The sequence below is a fragment of the Aspergillus flavus genome, chromosome 5, assembly GCF_009017415.1.
Source record: "Aspergillus flavus chromosome 5, complete sequence".
NCBI classification, from domain to species: domain Eukaryota; kingdom Fungi; phylum Ascomycota; class Eurotiomycetes; order Eurotiales; family Aspergillaceae; genus Aspergillus; species Aspergillus flavus.
In genome coordinates, this window is record NC_092408.1 from 3,460,214 (window position 1) to 3,475,713 (window position 15,500).

Genomic DNA, 15,500 nt, shown 5'->3' on the forward strand with positions numbered 1-15,500 from the left:
TGGAGTGCGAATGATAATCTTTGCCTCGGAGCATTACGGCACATTTAGCCGTAATGTACTGTTTTAACACCAATTGTCATGATACAGATGTAATCTGGTTGTTGATAACGACTGATATATGTGGTATGAAAGATAAACGAAGGAAACGGCTGGACGACTTATGGAAAATTTGGGTCACTTTTCTTTCTCTTTTCATTTTGGGCGTTTAAAGGATGCGATCTACTTGAATGATGTGACGTCTTGCAATGCATGCCACGATATGCTTGTCATGTATATAATCATGCTTTTCTGGTCGGCGTTTGCCGTATAATAATAACCTTCGGCTGAATTGGCTATGTGTATACTGCGCTTAACCGAGGCAGATGATTATCCAAATTACCCTTGATATCGTTTTACTGCATTTAAAAGCGTTGGGATTCTGCCTTGCCTAATTGTGGATATACGGTATGGTATAGTATGAGAGCATCTGGCGAGGATACTTTCCACCCATGTACTTGCGAGTCTTCTCACAATCAAATACTCTATATGATTATGGTGTGGATGGTTATGGACTAAGAGAGTAGTACTAGATCGCTTCTAGTAACTCTTCACGACATCAACACCGTTCAAAAACACGATATAGACCCTTCAAATCAGCTACCTCAACAACACCCCGAAGAAGTCGATTCGTCGCAACTAGGCGAGATCGAAGCGCTGGGAAGACCACATGTTCCAGCATCCGAGCTATTTGTAATCGACGATTCTTAATGAGTTCTTCTTCCATATCAACATCCGGGGATACCTCGTTCCCATCATTTTCTGCTGGTGGTGGAGGGGGCGGCAGTTGCTCTGGAGTATAGAACGCCGCGAGCTCCCGCAGGAACGTGCGGAAGCAGTCTTCCTCACTTGTCCAGTCGACATACGGACCAAGTCGAAGGAGGAACCGGGGCAGTTTTCCCAGACACGGGAGATAGCCTTTAAGTAAGAGTGGGAGGGAGAGCAGTTCGCCCTCTGCAGAGATTTGGAGTGAGAAATACTCATTGAGCATCTCGCGTCTGTCTATGAGTGCTCTGGCGACTAGGTCTGGTGCGTTGTCGAAGATTTCATTTTTCTCGCTTGACTTTGCTTTTCGGCTGCTGGGGGCTTCTCGTTCGGCGTCGGCTGCAATCTGGAGGAGATCGATGAGCTTAGGTGCTGGGTCTAGTTTTATGACGCCGAAGTTGCCGAAGTCTGTGAGTCCGATTTGGTAGAAGAACTCGTTGCAGAACATCCCATAGTCGATGAGGTAGAGTTTCACTCCTGATTGGATGGCTGTTATGCGTCGTCGCTCATCGACGAGGCCGACGTAGGTGTGGGAGGCGATGGTTTCCGTCAGCATGTTGTGCATTGCGTTGCGGACGCTTGCGCGCAGGTTCTTCACGGATGTGAGGGCGATCCGAAGTGGTTCGCGATCGGTGGTTTCGTATTGCAGGCCTTCGTCTAGAATACCAGAGGTTGTTTCCGCTTCTGTAGCACTGAGGACTGCGGGTGATAGCATGGAGGTGATTTTGCGTACTTTGGAGTCTGTGCGGACCAGATTATGTTCGTATGGCTTCTTCGTTGTTGCTGGCGTTTTAGGAGTACGGCCTTCAGCGTCTGTCGAATCGGGGTCGCGAGGTGCCGGCTCCATTGTTCTAACGCCAGGAAGAAGAGTTTGCGTCAGGAACGTTCGGCTTGAGTCAACCTGGGTAAGATTTGACTTAATCTCCTGGCATATACACTCGATGATCTCATCCTCGTTTAGAAAGTTGACTTCGCGCTTTGTTGGATGGACATTCACGTCTACGCGATGCGGTTCGATTTCCAGGTCGATATAGGCAAATGGGTGTCCGCCTTTGGGTAAGAAACTCGAGTAGGTCTGCTCAATTGCTCGCTTTACTGCTGTGGACTCCACAGAGCGGTGGTTGATGAATAGAAGGATAACGGTGCGTTTGACATGGTAATTCGCATTTGTAACATAGCCAGAAGAGCGGAATCCTAGCTTTCGGTCCTCGGACTTGAATTCAACAAGTTCGTTGGCTACAGCGCTTCCGTGAATCTGGCGAATTCTGTCGATGGTGTTGGCAGTCACCGGCGTTGAGATGCTCACTCCAGAGTCGCCGTGTTTGCGACAGGAGAAGGCCACGCCAGAGCAGTGTACGGCGTAACGGCCAACAACATCAAGTATCTTGGCATACTCCTCACTCGCTGAACGGAATGCTCGCCGCCTTGTTGGGACATTGTAAAAAAGGTCCTCGACCTGATTAGGTTAGTTGACGTTGTAGCAGCTGATAAAGTTGGTTTTCTGCTCACAGTTATCTGAGTGCCACCTCGTCCGGCTGTGGCTTTGGGGGCAGCAGGCTGCCCAGGTTTGGGAGCAACAAGCTTTCCATTACTGTAATGTGCTCTCCAGGCACAACTTGAGCCAGCAGTTTTGGTAGTTACGGTGAGATGAGCTATATGGCTAATACTGGCCAATGCCTCACCTCGGAAACCGTACGTGCCAATGGATGATAAGTCTTCGAACTGCTTTAACTTCGAGGTGGTGAACCTTTCACATAGAATGGGTAGATCATCCCGCTTTGTTTTATTAGCGATTTCGTTGCGTATTAATGTTGATGGATTTGACTCACGTCTATGCCGTGGCCATTGTCTGTGATCTGCAGCAGTTTCAGTCCACCATCTTTGACAAGAATTTCGAGGGATGTCGAGCCAGCGTCGACTGCATTTTCGATTAGTTCTTTCAAAGCGTGCATAGGAGCTACTATAATCTCCCCAGCGGCGATCTTGTTCACAACATCGGGATCAAGAGCCTGGTCGCGTTATTAGTTGGATATGTCGAGACGTGACTCCTGCTGTTGGAACTGACTCTGATTCTTTTAGGTTTTTTCGACGCTTCATCTTCTTCAGCTGCCCGTTTGGTGCCACGAGGCTCTGGGGCATCCACGTCCATTTCAGGATCCATGGTTCTTGAATGGAGTTGTACTTATCAACAAGGTCTATTGTTGTCTATCAGCTCGGCTCTACTCAATTGGCTTAGGTAGCTAAGGCCATGCGCACCGATGAGATAGGCAACTATAGCCTTGACGCGACCTGGGCTTGGCAATTAATGATATTTCTGTCCAGTCAATACCAATGGTTTCAATCAAATCCGTCTGTTTTTCAACGTATTAATATTGAGCTGATCACGTTGGAAACAAAGCGGTGGAGTAAATCATGTGTCTGTTCTGAACTTAAGTAATCTCCCATGAATTTAAACCATTTAATTTTATTTAATTTTAGTCGCGGAATCCCGCAACCGTCTCAACTATGCGCAACCGCCCCTACTTTAATTAGATGTCAACAACCTGTCACTTTTTCTTCTCTACAACTCCACAGTCAAATGCCATACTTGAATCTAACAGCTCCCCCGGAGCTATCATATACATGCGCAAACTATGCTAACTACCAAGAGGCCGTTTCTGGCTGATGAAGAGTTGGGGAAGAAGGACGATGACCATCGACCACAGAAGCCTTCGCATTTCTGGCGCTCGTCAAAACGATGGAAGCTACCACGATTGCGGCGGATCATATTAGGAGCTGCCGCATTCTATATGTTATATCTCTTCTTCAGAAATATGCCCACTGATCTTTCGCCTGCCCCGGAGCGGTTTAACCCTACATTTGCAGAACCGCGACAGAGAGCTGGAATGCCATGGTCCCCTCCCGCACCATCGCCCGCCATCCCTCAACGAGGCCCTCCCCCAAGGGAGGATTTTGCGCCTGAAGGGAGCTTTTACTATGAAGGAAGTGTTCATTTCCACTCACTTGGTAAAACTTTGTATAGATTTCGCAAATTTGCCCATGGATTGCCTGCAAGTCGTGCAGTTGTCTTCGCTGGTGCGAGTTTGAAGAGCATCTCCGACCTTCTTCCTCTCGCTTGTAAGATGGCTAATCAAAGAGCCAATGAAGTTCATCTTGTGCTTATGGGGAGGGATGACGTCTCGATCGAAGGAATCCAGCACGTGAATGGAATCGATGACAGTGACTGTCCTATCTATTGGCATGGTAAGTTTCAATATTCCTCTCGCAGTCTGTGAAACAGTGTGCTGAGACTTAGTTTGTAGATGGTCGTGTAGATTACGCGCAGTGGTCAACAGATGCTCGCATGGAGAGGGCTGTTGCCTCCGGGTTAACCTACGTGCAAGCCTATCTATCTCCCCAAGCGGTGATCACTCAAGGCGAGTCTTCGGAAGAAGTGTTTTTCTTACAAGGCATTGAGAAGAAGGCCCGAGAGCTCGGGACCGCCCATATCGTGCTTCCCACCGCTACTAGGGATATTATGTGGATATCTTCCTTGGACAGTCATTCCCTTCAAGGTATTTATATATATCGAATCCCACCGTTTCGATGTATGTTATGTGGGAACTAACACATAATCAATCTACAGCGTGGAATGATATGCGCATCGAGATTTTGATTCAAGCTCCTACCGAATCCTCGGGGTCTTTTATCAGACTAATTCGATCTCTGAAAGACGCGGATTACCTTGGATCAGCGCCCGGCCTGACTATTGAATTGCCGCATGATGTGGATCCGCAACTTCTCCGGTTTCTGAAGACGATGAAATGGCCCTCTAACACCTCGAACAAGGTCACTCTCCGCCGACGTGTGCGACATGGCGTCTTGGATGCGGCCGAAGCTTCTTTGAGAACTGCGGAGGCTTTCTATCCACAGGATCCAAACATGACCCATGTGCTTATGCTTTCTCCGCAAGCAGAGTTATCGGCCTCTTTTTACCACTACCTAAAGCATACTGTGTTGAAATACAAATACTCGACAAACGCGGGACAGGTGGCATCTGACTTACTCGGAATATCACTAGAGCTTTCGTCCTCGCTTCCTACTAGCGATGAATCAGTCAACTTTCCCACTCTTGATACAAATCGCTTCCCGGGCTTAGATGAAAGAGAGGCTATGCTTGTCTCCTTGGGACAGGTTCCAAACAGCAACGCGGCGTTGTATTTCGGAGACAAATGGGTCGAATTCCAGTCTTTTCTTTCTGAACGGCTTGCCAAAGAAGTGACTTCGCCTCATGAGAAAGTCATTTCAGAGAGATATCCAGCTGTTATGGAGTACTTACTGGAGTTCATGCGTGCAAAAGACTACTATTTACTCTACCCAGCTGCGAGGGGCACTCAGACTCTAGCAACTGTACATAGTGACTTATTTCAACCCCCAGAAGAATATTCCGACGAAAACTGGGCCAAGTCCACCAAGCCTGACAACGTTAAGGACCAATCCAACTGAACGCGGAACCGTCTCCCAAGTACCCTTGTACATTTTACTTTCAGTCGACGGTTCGAAACGCAGCAAGTTCATTTATGCTCTATGTTTCTTTCTTAACAGGATTCCCACAAGGATTCTCGCAATATTAGTCACAACGATGGCCTTAATGTCAATATTATTCCTACATCGTACCTCATCATCTATAATTTATCTATACCGCCTTCTAAGCATGGTAACAAATGTACTCAGTATGTATGTAATTTCTTGGCGGGCTTGGTCTTACATAATCAGGCGGTAGCTCCACCGGGAGCGCAACGCAATGGCGATGAGCGACAGCTCTCTCTCTGCTTCCATCAACAAGCTCACCCTCCCGTCTCTGCCCCATCGCTCGTCGTGCAGAGGCTTGTTCTACTATAATTATTTGTTTTTATCACACTTGACACCTCCTGTCTTTGATTCATAAGCTCCAAATTTCTCAATAGCACATAGATATACTTTGACGCCAGTTACCCGTCAGAATGGCGAAAGAAGGCGAGCGGTCAGCTCCCGCCGACAAGGGCAAAGGCAAGGTCGACGATGTGAAGGACCTGCCCGGGGCGAAGAAGTCCCCGACCGATGAAAAGCCACAAGCCGATGGAAAGAAGAAGGATGAAGAGCCCAAGGAAGGTATGTTGTGGTCCTGAGTCAAAAGCCGCTCGTGTGCACTGGACAATCCTCCGGCCCTATGCGGATGTTAACAGGGCGAATCCTCTAGAAGAGCTAAACGAGGAGGATCAGCAACTGAAAAATGAGCTGGAGATGCTCGTAGAGAGATTAAAGGTATGGTTCTTCAACCCAGGCTTTCGATACGCTGAACGATGACGTTAACCTGCCCGCTTTGCATTTAGGAACCCGATACCTCCCTTTACGGTCCCGCCTTAGATGCCATTAAGAACTTTATTAAGACCTCAACCTCTTCGATGACAGCTGTTCCAAAGCCTCTTAAGTTCCTCAGACCACACTACGATGAGCTTACGGAGCTCTATGAGAACTGGTCCGCTGGCTCAGTTAAGGTTGGCTTTTCTTTCTTGGTATGGTCCGTGAGGGGATTTATGGGGACTAATCATACATTGATATAAACTAGGACTCCTTGGCCGATATGCTTTCAGTTCTCGGAATGACTTACGGAGACGAGGAGAAACTGGAGACACTGAAGTACCGGCTGTTGACCAAGTCAGAGGACCTTGGTTCCTGGGGCCACGAATACATTAGACATCTGGCCTTGGAAATCGGCCAAGAATACCAGAACAGGTTAAACGCTGAGAAGGGTGTACAGGATTTGATCGATCTTTCGCTGTCTCTTGTCCCGTACTTCTTGAGCCATAATGCCGAAGCTGATGCCGTTGATCTTCTGAGTGAGCTCGAAATCATCGAAGAGATCCCGCGCTTCTTGGACGAGAACACATACTCAAGAGTCTGTCTATATATGGTTTCCATGGTCAATCTCCTCACATATCCCGAAGATCAGCAGTTCCTCCGAACGGCCCACGAAATCTATGTCCGCTACAAGGAATTCACCAAGGCGGTTGTTCTTGCGATCCGTTTGAACGACACCGAGCTTATTAAGAGCGATATCAATGCCACTTCGGATAGGTCACTGAAGAAACAGATGGCTTTCCTTGTTGCTAGGCAACAAATATGGCTGGACATGCCTGATGAGGAGGAAGATCAGTCTTTCATGGATTGCCTCAACAATACCTTAATCCCCAGTCACTTCAAGTCTCTCGGAAAGGAGCTGAACATTCTCGACCCCAAGATGCCAGAAGATATTTACAAAACGCACTTGGAAAGCAGCCGCGGGGCTGGTTTGACAAACGTCGACTCTGCGCGCCACAATCTCGCCAGCGCCTTTGTCAACTCATTCGCCAACGCTGGATTTGGAAATGACAAGATGATGCTAGTTGAGGGGGATAAAGGCCCATGGGTTTGGAAGACGAAGGACGATGGCATGTTGTCGACAACGGCTTCAATGGGTATGCTACTGCACAGGGACGTCGATGTTGGCCTTGATAAGATCGATAAGTTCACGTATGCTACGGAAGATCAGATTAAGGCCGGTGCGCTACTGTCTATTGGTATCCTAAACTCGGGTGTCCGTTTGGATTCCGATCCTGCTCTGGCGCTCCTGAGCGATCCCGATAACCTGGAAGCCAAGAACGTGCCGATGAGAGTCGCATCTATCATGGGTCTTGGTTTGGCTTATGCTGGATCTAATAAGGAGGAACTCCTCGATGTTCTGCTCCCAATTGTCGAGGATGTGTCGCTTGATATGCAACTATCTGCGATGGCGGCCGTCTCCTTGGGTTTGATTTTCGTCGGTTCCTCCAACCATCAAGTTAGCGAGGCAATTGCCACGACTCTGATGGATGAGGACCGTCAAAAGCAGCTCAAGAACAAGTGGACGCGTTTCATGGCTCTTGGTCTGGCGCTGCTTTACTTCGGCCGTCAAGAAGAGGTTGATGTCATTCTTGATATTCTCAAAGCTGTGGACCACCCTATGGCTAAGCCCACATCTGTACTTGCCTCCGTTTGCGCGTGGGCTGGAACGGGTACAGTCCTCAAGTTGCAGGAACTCCTTCACATCTGCAATGACATTATTGAAGAGAGCGATGAAAACAAGGGCGACGAGCTTGTTCAGTCATACGCTGTGCTGGGTCTATCACTAATTGCTATGGGTGAGGAAGTCGGTCAAGATATGATTCTTAGACAGTTCGGCCATTTGATGCATTACGGCGCGAGCAACATCCGGAAGGCTGTTCCCCTTGCTATGGGTTTGATTACCCCTAGCAACCCACAGATGAAGGTGTATGACACCTTGTCGCGGTACAGCCACGACAACGACAACGATGTTGCCATCAATGCAATTTTCGCCATGGGTCTTTGCGGTGCTGGTACCAATAATGCTCGTTTGGCACAGCTACTCAGACAATTGGCCAGCTACTACCACCGTGACCAGAACTCTCTGTTCATGGTCCGCATTGCCCAAGGTCTCCTGCATATGGGCAAGGGCACCATGACATTGAATCCTTTCCACACAGATCGCCAGGTCCTCTCTCGTGTCTCGGCTGCCGGTCTACTCACAGTCCTCGTGTCTATGATCGACGCCAAACAATTCATTCTTGCAGAACATCACTACCTCCTCTATTTCCTTATCACCGCCATGTATCCTCGCTTCCTTGTTACACTCGACGAGGACCTACAACCCCTCACCGTGAATGTGCGAGTGGGACAGGCCGTGGATGTTGTTGGACAGGCTGGACGTCCTAAGACCATCACTGGCTGGCAAACACAGAGCACCCCAGTTCTTCTCGCATACGGTGAAAGAGCAGAGCTTGAAGATGAGCAGTATATCCCTCTCAGCAGCACCCTCGAGGGGTTGGTCATTTTGCGCAAAGTAAGTTCTCCTACTCCTGCTTGGAAACCAAAGTAACTAACAGTCTTCGTTACAGAACCCCAACTGGGAAGGGGAGCAGAGCACTGCTTAAGAAGTGATATACTGTTTTTCTATAAGTTATGCGGGTTTAGTTGAGCGCAGGAAGACACAGCCGGCGCTCAGATATGATTTGGTCTAATGTATTCAGCACGAGTCGGAAAATGACATGCATTGTTTTCCATGATTAAGCCATGGTTTTGTATCTGGTTAGATTTTGGTGGAGGTAGAGGACGGGTCGTCGAGCTTATACTGAGTATAACCCATAACCCAACTTTTGCACTGAACCTGATCGTAGGCCCTGCGTACAAAACAAATATAACTAGGATAAAACTAGATTGACAGTGGATATAGCCATTACACCTACTCTTCCCAGAATCTGGATGGGCAAATTGTAGCTCAAAGCCCTCGAGGTCCCCAGAAGAGGTGAAGGATACTCCCGGAAAGGAAAGTAGGGCATAGGGCAAGGGGGGGGATGTCACTTTTTCTCCATCATGTCCGCGGCATCTCTCAGTATGCAGTCTGCGGTTCTAGAAGGTCACTGGTTCTAATGCCCTAGGCTTCGGTGACTATAGACAATCATGAAGCTCGATGCGAAGGCGATTCGTTACCTCACTTCTGAGGATTTCCGTGTTCTCTCTGCGGTATGCCCCTCATCACCCCGCGATTTCTTGCCGTTTTGGTAGCTTGTTGTCTGACAGCTAACAAAAGATTTTCTAGGTTGAGACAGGAAGTAGAAACCATGAAGTTGTTCCGACCCCATTGATCGCAAATATCTCAGGTCTCCGAGGTAGTAGTGGTGTAAACCGAGCTATTTCGAATTTGGCTAAAACCAATCTTATTGCGAAGGTGAAGAATGCCAAATGTACGTCGGTCGCGCTCTTTCTTTCGCCGTGCCTCTGGACTACATGCTAATTGCCACTGTTTTTATAGATGACGGATATCGTCTCACCTACGGTGGTCTCGATTATCTAGCACTCAACGCTCACCAAAAGCAAAAATGCATCTACTCCGTCGGAAACCAAATCGGCGTCGGAAAGGAATCAGACATTATCGTGGTCGCGAACCACCAGGGAACACAGCGCATCCTCAAGATCCATCGTCTCGGTCGCATTTCTTTCCGAACGGTCAAAACTAACCGAGACTACCTACGACACCGGCAAACTGGCTCGTGGATGTATATGTCGCGTTTGGCGGCGATGAAGGAGTATGCATTCATGAAGGCACTTGGAGAGAACGGATTCTCCGTACCAGAGCCTATCGCGCAGAACAGACACACAATTGTCATGAGTCTCATTGACGCCTTCCCACTACGCCAGATTTCGACAGTCCCGAACCCGGCCCTCTTGTACTCAGAGCTCATGGATACGATCATGAGATTAGCTCGGTATGGGTTGATCCATGGTGACTTTAACGAATTTAATATCCTCATCAAAGAAGAAGAGGACCCCGATGCGAAAGGCAAAGCCCGGGCAGACGCAGAGAACGACGAGAACATCCGGCTGGTCCCGGTCATCATTGATTTCCCGCAGATGGTATCGATCGATCATGCGAATGCAGAAATGTACTTCGACCGTGATGTGAATTGCATCAAGCGTTACTTCCAGCGGAAGTTCCGCTACGTGAGCGATGAGCCAGGCCCGTTCTTCGCTGACGCTAAGAAACAGCTTCTTGAGAACCCTGGAAAGCGGCTGGACGTTGAAGTTGAAGCATCAGGCTTCTCAAGGAAGATGGCTCGTGAATTGGAAGCGTACATGAAGGAGGTCGGCGCCAATGAAGAAGAAGAGCGAGGAAGCGATGACGAGGATGATCATTCGGGGCCTGAGGAAGAAGCTGAGGACGATGTGAACGCGGATGAAGAGAGCGGTGCCGAAAAGTTAAAGGAGTCTGAGTCTGATGCGGTCGACGAGAGTTCTCGAAAACTGGGCGAATTGCACGTTTCCTAGACAGTTTAATGAGTATATTTAGATGATAGTAATGACCATTATGAGCGTTTTAAGACTGAATTGCTCGAGTGTGTGCTTCGGCAGTATTTAAGTTCGTAATCCCATAGATCTAGATATCTTTTCACCTTTTTCTTTTATTTTTTATATTTATTATTTTATTTTTGTCCCTTTGCTACAGTAAATCTGCTTTTAATTCTGTTGGCCAGAATAACTACGGCAAGCGACGCGGCCACACGCGCAACTTTGCGAAAGTTCCGCCGAGCCTGAAGCCCGAACGATATCAAGTTCTCCTCGACCAAAACCGACCCAAAGCCCCAACAGCATTAACCCACCCAATACCACCCATTGGGCACACAAACAAACGGCAAAAATGGTCCGCAGATTCTCCAAGTTCCCCAAGAAGCCCGCCGACTGGGTGCCCCCGTCGGCGCCGCTGTCTATGCGGAAACAGGTCTTCCTGTAAGTTTGCAGCAAGCACACACGCAGATACCGCTTCAACCCGAAGAGAGCGAGTCCGCAATGAGAAGCAATACGTTTCTAATCCTGAGTGTACCCAGTCCCGACTTCACAATCGCTCTCATCCGCACACCGTTTCTTCCCCCGCGATACGCTTCCTTCTACGTCCCGCTGAACTTCAACAAATTGGATATGCGCGACTACCTGAAACGTCTGTATGGGGTTGATGTGCTCTCCGTGAGGAGTTATGTCGAGCAGCAGAAGGTTACTCGGCTTCGTCCTTTGGGTAAATTTGGGTACGGGAAGTTGAGGAGACCTATGTCGAAGAAGAAGATGACGGTCGAGATGAAGACTCCGTTTGTTTGGCCTGAGGCGCCGGCTGATATGACTCCGTATGTCTTTTTTTTTTTTTCTTGCTCCCCTCTTTTCTTTATGTTTTTTTCTTAAGTTTGTTTACGTATTGGGTGAGTGATGTGGGCTAACGAGGAGGGTTGTCTCAATTACAGATGGGAGTACGACCAGTTCCACAAGGCGGCTAAATACCAGAACGATATCCAAGATAAACAACGACCGGACGCGGGTATGAAGGCGAACACGGATGAGCGTGATGCTTACGCCGAGGAAGCGAAGAAGCTGCTGGACGGCTCGAAACCCTGGAGACCTACTTGGCAGGCTTTGGGGCTTAGCTATGATCGGACGGGTCTCGGCAAGAGCTCAACTAGCTCATGAGTGATTTCCGTTTCGTGATCGTTTCTTTCTTCCTTGTGTTTTTTCTTGTTAGGCCTGGAAGGCCGGGTATAGAAAAGCGGCTTTACTCTTCACGCTTTGGTGATCTGGTCCGTGTTTGGGGGACCTTTTCTTTTTATATCATGTGGTGACTATTGCAATACTCTGTATCATATGCTGTCTCAATATATTCAAAGTAACTGTTATAGTATGTTCTACTGTAGTAATGAAAGAGGGGAGAGAAAAAAGGAAGAGTATACTGAGGAAAAGAACCGCAGCTGCAGAAACAGAAAGATTATTGACAGGGTGCACACGACAGGTTATGCTATACATAGCAGACACCAGGTTATATAAACGAGACAACACGCTATGCAAACGTCACATGAGTAGAGTTACGCTAAAATAGACTGAACGCAAAATGCAAACAAGGAAAGTATAGGAATGGTCGATAACCTCAGTTAAGAACTAAAGTCGGCTCTCGACAAAGTTCTCGTGATGCTGACCAGGCCAGTGTGCATCCGGCCACACTTGTCGGATGGCTTCCCAGATATGGCTGGAACAATGGTCAGTACACAGCAAGAAGAATGTAGTATAGATGAACCTTACCTGACATAGATGATCTCGAGACCATCACTGACCTCTTGAGGAACGTCCTTGACGTCCTTGCGGTTCTGGTACGGCAAGAGAACGGTCTTGACACCAGCACGGAGTGCCCCAATGAGCTTCTCCTTGATACCACCAACAGGCATCACTCTTCCACGGAGAGATACCTCTCCAGTCATCGCAAGCTTGGGGGGTACAGCCTTGTTTGAGAACAGTGAGATCAGTCCAATAGTATGCGCAAGTCCAGCGGAGGGGCCGTCCTTGGGAATGGCTCCAGAAGGACAATGAACATGCAAACTCCGACTCTTCATAATATCTTCGCTGAGATCCGGGGTCAGTCCCAGCTCGTAAGAATGAGCTTTGACCCATGTTAGGGCAACCTCAACACTCTCTTTCAAGACGTCACCGAGTTTTCCAGTAAGTTGCACGCGGCCATTTCCTGGCATATCTGCAACTTCGATGAACAGGATGCTGCCCTGTCCTCCTGTAGAGTAAGCGACAAGACCGGTAACAACTCCCGGACGACCATGCTTCTCAGTGATCTCTTCCTCGAATCGTTCGATACCAAGTATCTCCTCCAGGTCATCCATTGTAACAACGGGATTGTAAGTTTCTGGATGGCCTGCATCTCCCGCATCGGCATACTGGACTGCTTTATGACGGCAGATTGAGCCAAGCTCGCGCTCTAGGTTACGGACACCAGATTCCCGGGTGTATGAAGTAATTGTCTTGTCAATAACCTCATCGGAAAGAATGACCTGACCCTCTGAGAGCCCATTAACTTCAATCTGTTTTGGAATCAGGTGCCTCTTTGCAATATGCCGTTTCTCGACGGTCGTGTAACCAGACAATGAGATCGTCTCCATACGATCAAGCAAAGGCGGAGGAATAGTATCCAGCGAGTTAGCAGTAGCAATGAAAAGAACCTTGCTCAAGTCAATCGGAATATTGATGTAGTGATCTGTGAATGTATGGTTCTGTTCAGGGTCCAAAACCTCGAGCATAGCCGCAGAAGGATCACCCTGGAAATTGGCGCCGCCGACCTTATCAATCTCGTCGAGCAAGAAGACCGGGTTCGCGACGCCAACTTTCTTGAGACCATTGACGATCAGGCCTGGCATTGCAGCGACATATGTCCTTCGGTGGCCCCTAATCTCTGCCTCGTCTCTAACGCCGCCGAGAGAAATGCGGTGAAATTTACGTCCAAGAGAAGTGGCCACAGACCTAGCTAGACTGGTCTTACCAGTGCCAGGAGGTCCAGCAAGCAGCAGAATCGGAGACTTGTCAGTCATGCGCTTCGACTTCAGAAGATGAAGTTTAGATTCGACAGCAACACGATCTGCCTCAGACAGGCCTGGAAGATCTTTCTCAATATCGCCTGCATCGGAAGAAGAATCAAGGTCCTTAGAGAGGGCGGCAATTTGCTGTTCGACGTTCTGGTTGGTGGACTGCTTCAGTCTGAGGACGGCCAAGTACTCAAGAAGCCGCTTCTTGATCTTTTCGAGGCCGTAGTGGTCGTCATCAAGTTGCTGCCTGGCCCTTTTCAAAGTGTCGGGACCTAGTTGGTCTTCGGTGACCTTGGTCCATGGGATTTCCAAGATGTTCTCGAGATACGTCCGGCAAACACCGTATTCGGCATTGGCCGGGTTCATCTTCCGAAGGCGACGCAACTCCTTATCGGCAACCTTTCTAGCCTCGGGACTAAGCTGGGCCTCTTGTAGCTTTTGTTGGAGTTCATCAACCTCGTTTGCCTCCTTGTCATCGCCGTCATTGTTCCTTCCACCTGCGACGCCTGGGGGTGTCAGACCGGTGAGACCAGCCATGGCCCGCCTCGCAAGGAGCTCACGGTCACGAGGATCGATCTGATTGATGTCAAATCCAGACGGAGGGAAGCTATTTGTGGTGATGGTGGTGACCTTAACATTGCTCTTGATACTTTGAACTTGTCTGTGAAGCATTTCAACCACTTTTTCGAGTCTGGCTTTATGATCCAGCGCAGCTAAGACCCGAAGCTTGTCTTCGATTCCAGATTCAGCGATATCTGCCATAAAATCGGCCAACCTTCCGGCCTGTGTTAAATCAGTTTTAGATATAAACAGCTCGAATTTACGTGCAATGAGTGGCGATAAGCGTGTTGAAGAAGAAGGCAACAGTGATGAAAGTCGTAGTAGGGTCAGTAGCTCCCTGGAGAGTCGCCTCAACTGCTGGAATAGCTCGACAGTTTCTGAATCATTAGACACGTAGTCTGTCCAAAAGGCAAGGAACCCATCAGCTTCGGTGGCACCACAGGTCAAGGACGGTTCTTAGACTAACCTTTCTCATCATGTAAGATGGCTTCTGCTTCAAAATATGGTCTTTCCTTCAGAATGCGTTTGACTGTGAATCGCTGAATTCCTTGAACCACAAGGGACGCTTCTGAGTAGGCACGGCGTTGGACGCCAACAACTTTGCCGATTGTGCCATAACGGAAGAGATCGTCTTTCCTTGCCTGGCCTGCATCAATGGCATCGTACTCTTCTCTCCTATCTTCATCCAAGGCTCCATTGTCAATCAACCTTTGACCATCCTTGCTTAAGAACGGCGAGTTAAGGGGAACGCAACCGAACGTGATCACGTTCCCCTCTCGCTTCACGGCCGATGATCGGTCAACCAGTGACGAAAGAAGATTGGAAAGATCAGGTCGATTAGCGACAGGAATCCGTAGGGTGGCTCCGGGGAGGAGAACAGAGCCTTTGGGGAGCGGTACGAGAGCAAGCTTGGTAGTTCTTCCGTTGTTGGAGCCCATCGCGATCTGTCCGATCGGAAAGACACCTTACACGTCTGGGAAGAGAAGGAAGAATAGCAAAATAAAAAAAAAACCGAGCCAACTTTAATGTACGAGTTACAGAATATTGTAGTGGTAAAGGATGGGAGACGAAAGGAGCGGTCTCCTAGGGAAGTACAAGAAGGTTGTCGGTTATAAGGTAGTGGAGGCGACGGTTCCAGAACCCCATCGATGAAGTCCGTGACTCTGGGGAGATGATCGCCAGTGATAA

The 15,500-nt window shown here is 48.6% G+C and overlaps 6 protein-coding genes across 6 annotated transcripts; 4 read left to right on the top strand and 2 right to left on the bottom strand.

Moving 5' to 3' along the window:
• Positions 1-284: 284 nt before the first annotated feature.
• Positions 285-3,228, bottom strand: F9C07_1700014 (histidine kinase-like ATPase). Its single transcript, XM_041293265.2, has 5 exons — positions 3,058-3,228; positions 2,867-2,996; positions 2,631-2,810; positions 2,311-2,577; positions 285-2,257 (listed from the first exon to the last, which is right to left on the bottom strand). The coding sequence occupies exons 2-5, from the start codon at positions 2,960-2,962 to the stop codon at positions 596-598; spliced, it is 2,205 nt and encodes a 734-aa protein (XP_041148131.1). The 5' UTR covers positions 2,963-2,996; positions 3,058-3,228; the 3' UTR covers positions 285-595.
• A 386-nt stretch (positions 3,229-3,614) lies between these two features.
• Positions 3,615-5,286, top strand: F9C07_8957 (uncharacterized protein; the record flags this gene model as incomplete). Its single annotated transcript, XM_041293249.2, has 3 exons — positions 3,615-4,044; positions 4,104-4,355; positions 4,427-5,286. 3 exons carry the CDS (start codon positions 3,615-3,617, stop codon positions 5,284-5,286), a joined length of 1,542 nt encoding a protein of 513 aa, XP_041148132.2.
• Positions 5,287-5,783: 497 nt separating this feature from the next.
• Positions 5,784-8,789, top strand: F9C07_2234647 (putative 26S proteasome regulatory subunit Mts4; the record flags this gene model as incomplete). The annotated part of the gene is made up of 5 exons (XM_041293250.1): positions 5,784-5,931; positions 6,020-6,084; positions 6,153-6,335; positions 6,389-8,698; positions 8,754-8,789. 5 exons carry the CDS (start codon positions 5,784-5,786, stop codon positions 8,787-8,789), a joined length of 2,742 nt encoding a protein of 913 aa, XP_041148133.1.
• Positions 8,790-9,052: 263 nt separating this feature from the next.
• On the top strand, positions 9,053-10,865 carry F9C07_1699952 (serine/threonine protein kinase). The gene is made up of 3 exons (XM_041293251.2): positions 9,053-9,378; positions 9,455-9,599; positions 9,668-10,865. Exons 1-3 carry the CDS (start codon positions 9,316-9,318, stop codon positions 10,678-10,680), a joined length of 1,221 nt encoding a protein of 406 aa, XP_041148134.1. The 5' UTR covers positions 9,053-9,315; the 3' UTR covers positions 10,681-10,865.
• Positions 10,866-10,948: 83 nt separating this feature from the next.
• F9C07_2285279 (mitochondrial 54S ribosomal protein uL23m) lies at positions 10,949-12,025 on the top strand. Its single transcript, XM_041293252.2, has 3 exons — positions 10,949-11,139; positions 11,238-11,528; positions 11,643-12,025. The coding sequence occupies exons 1-3, from the start codon at positions 11,051-11,053 to the stop codon at positions 11,863-11,865; spliced, it is 603 nt and encodes a 200-aa protein (XP_041148135.1). The 5' UTR covers positions 10,949-11,050; the 3' UTR covers positions 11,866-12,025.
• Positions 12,026-12,327: 302 nt separating this feature from the next.
• On the bottom strand, positions 12,328-15,250 carry F9C07_8960 (putative LON domain serine protease; the record flags this gene model as incomplete). Its single annotated transcript, XM_041293266.1, has 3 exons — positions 12,328-12,415; positions 12,469-14,710; positions 14,779-15,250. 3 exons carry the CDS (start codon positions 15,248-15,250, stop codon positions 12,328-12,330), a joined length of 2,802 nt encoding a protein of 933 aa, XP_041148136.1.
• Positions 15,251-15,500: the final 250 nt, after the last annotated feature.

Excerpts from the sequence above, each read along its gene's own strand:
- F9C07_2285279 (XM_041293252.2), top strand. The coding sequence starts at position 11,051 with ATGGTCCGCAGATTCTCCAAGTTCCCCAAGAAGCCCGCCGACTGGGTG. Across the intron at positions 11,140-11,237 it reads ATGCGGAAACAGGTCTTCCT|TCCCGACTTCACAATCGCTC; the intron begins GTAAGTTTGCAG and ends GAGTGTACCCAG. Across the intron at positions 11,529-11,642 it reads GCGCCGGCTGATATGACTCC|ATGGGAGTACGACCAGTTCC; the intron begins GTATGTCTTTTT and ends TCTCAATTACAG.
- F9C07_1699952 (XM_041293251.2), top strand. The coding sequence starts at position 9,316 with ATGAAGCTCGATGCGAAGGCGATTCGTTACCTCACTTCTGAGGATTTC. Across the intron at positions 9,379-9,454 it reads ATTTCCGTGTTCTCTCTGCG|GTTGAGACAGGAAGTAGAAA; the intron begins GTATGCCCCTCA and ends AAGATTTTCTAG. Across the intron at positions 9,600-9,667 it reads GAAGGTGAAGAATGCCAAAT|ATGACGGATATCGTCTCACC; the intron begins GTACGTCGGTCG and ends CTGTTTTTATAG.
- F9C07_1700014 (XM_041293265.2), bottom strand. The coding sequence starts at position 2,962 with ATGGATCCTGAAATGGACGTGGATGCCCCAGAGCCTCGTGGCACCAAA. Across the intron at positions 2,811-2,866 it reads AAAAACCTAAAAGAATCAGA|GCTCTTGATCCCGATGTTGT; the intron begins GTCAGTTCCAAC and ends TAACGCGACCAG. Across the intron at positions 2,258-2,310 it reads GAGGTGGCACTCAGATAACT|GTCGAGGACCTTTTTTACAA; the intron begins GTGAGCAGAAAA and ends TAACCTAATCAG.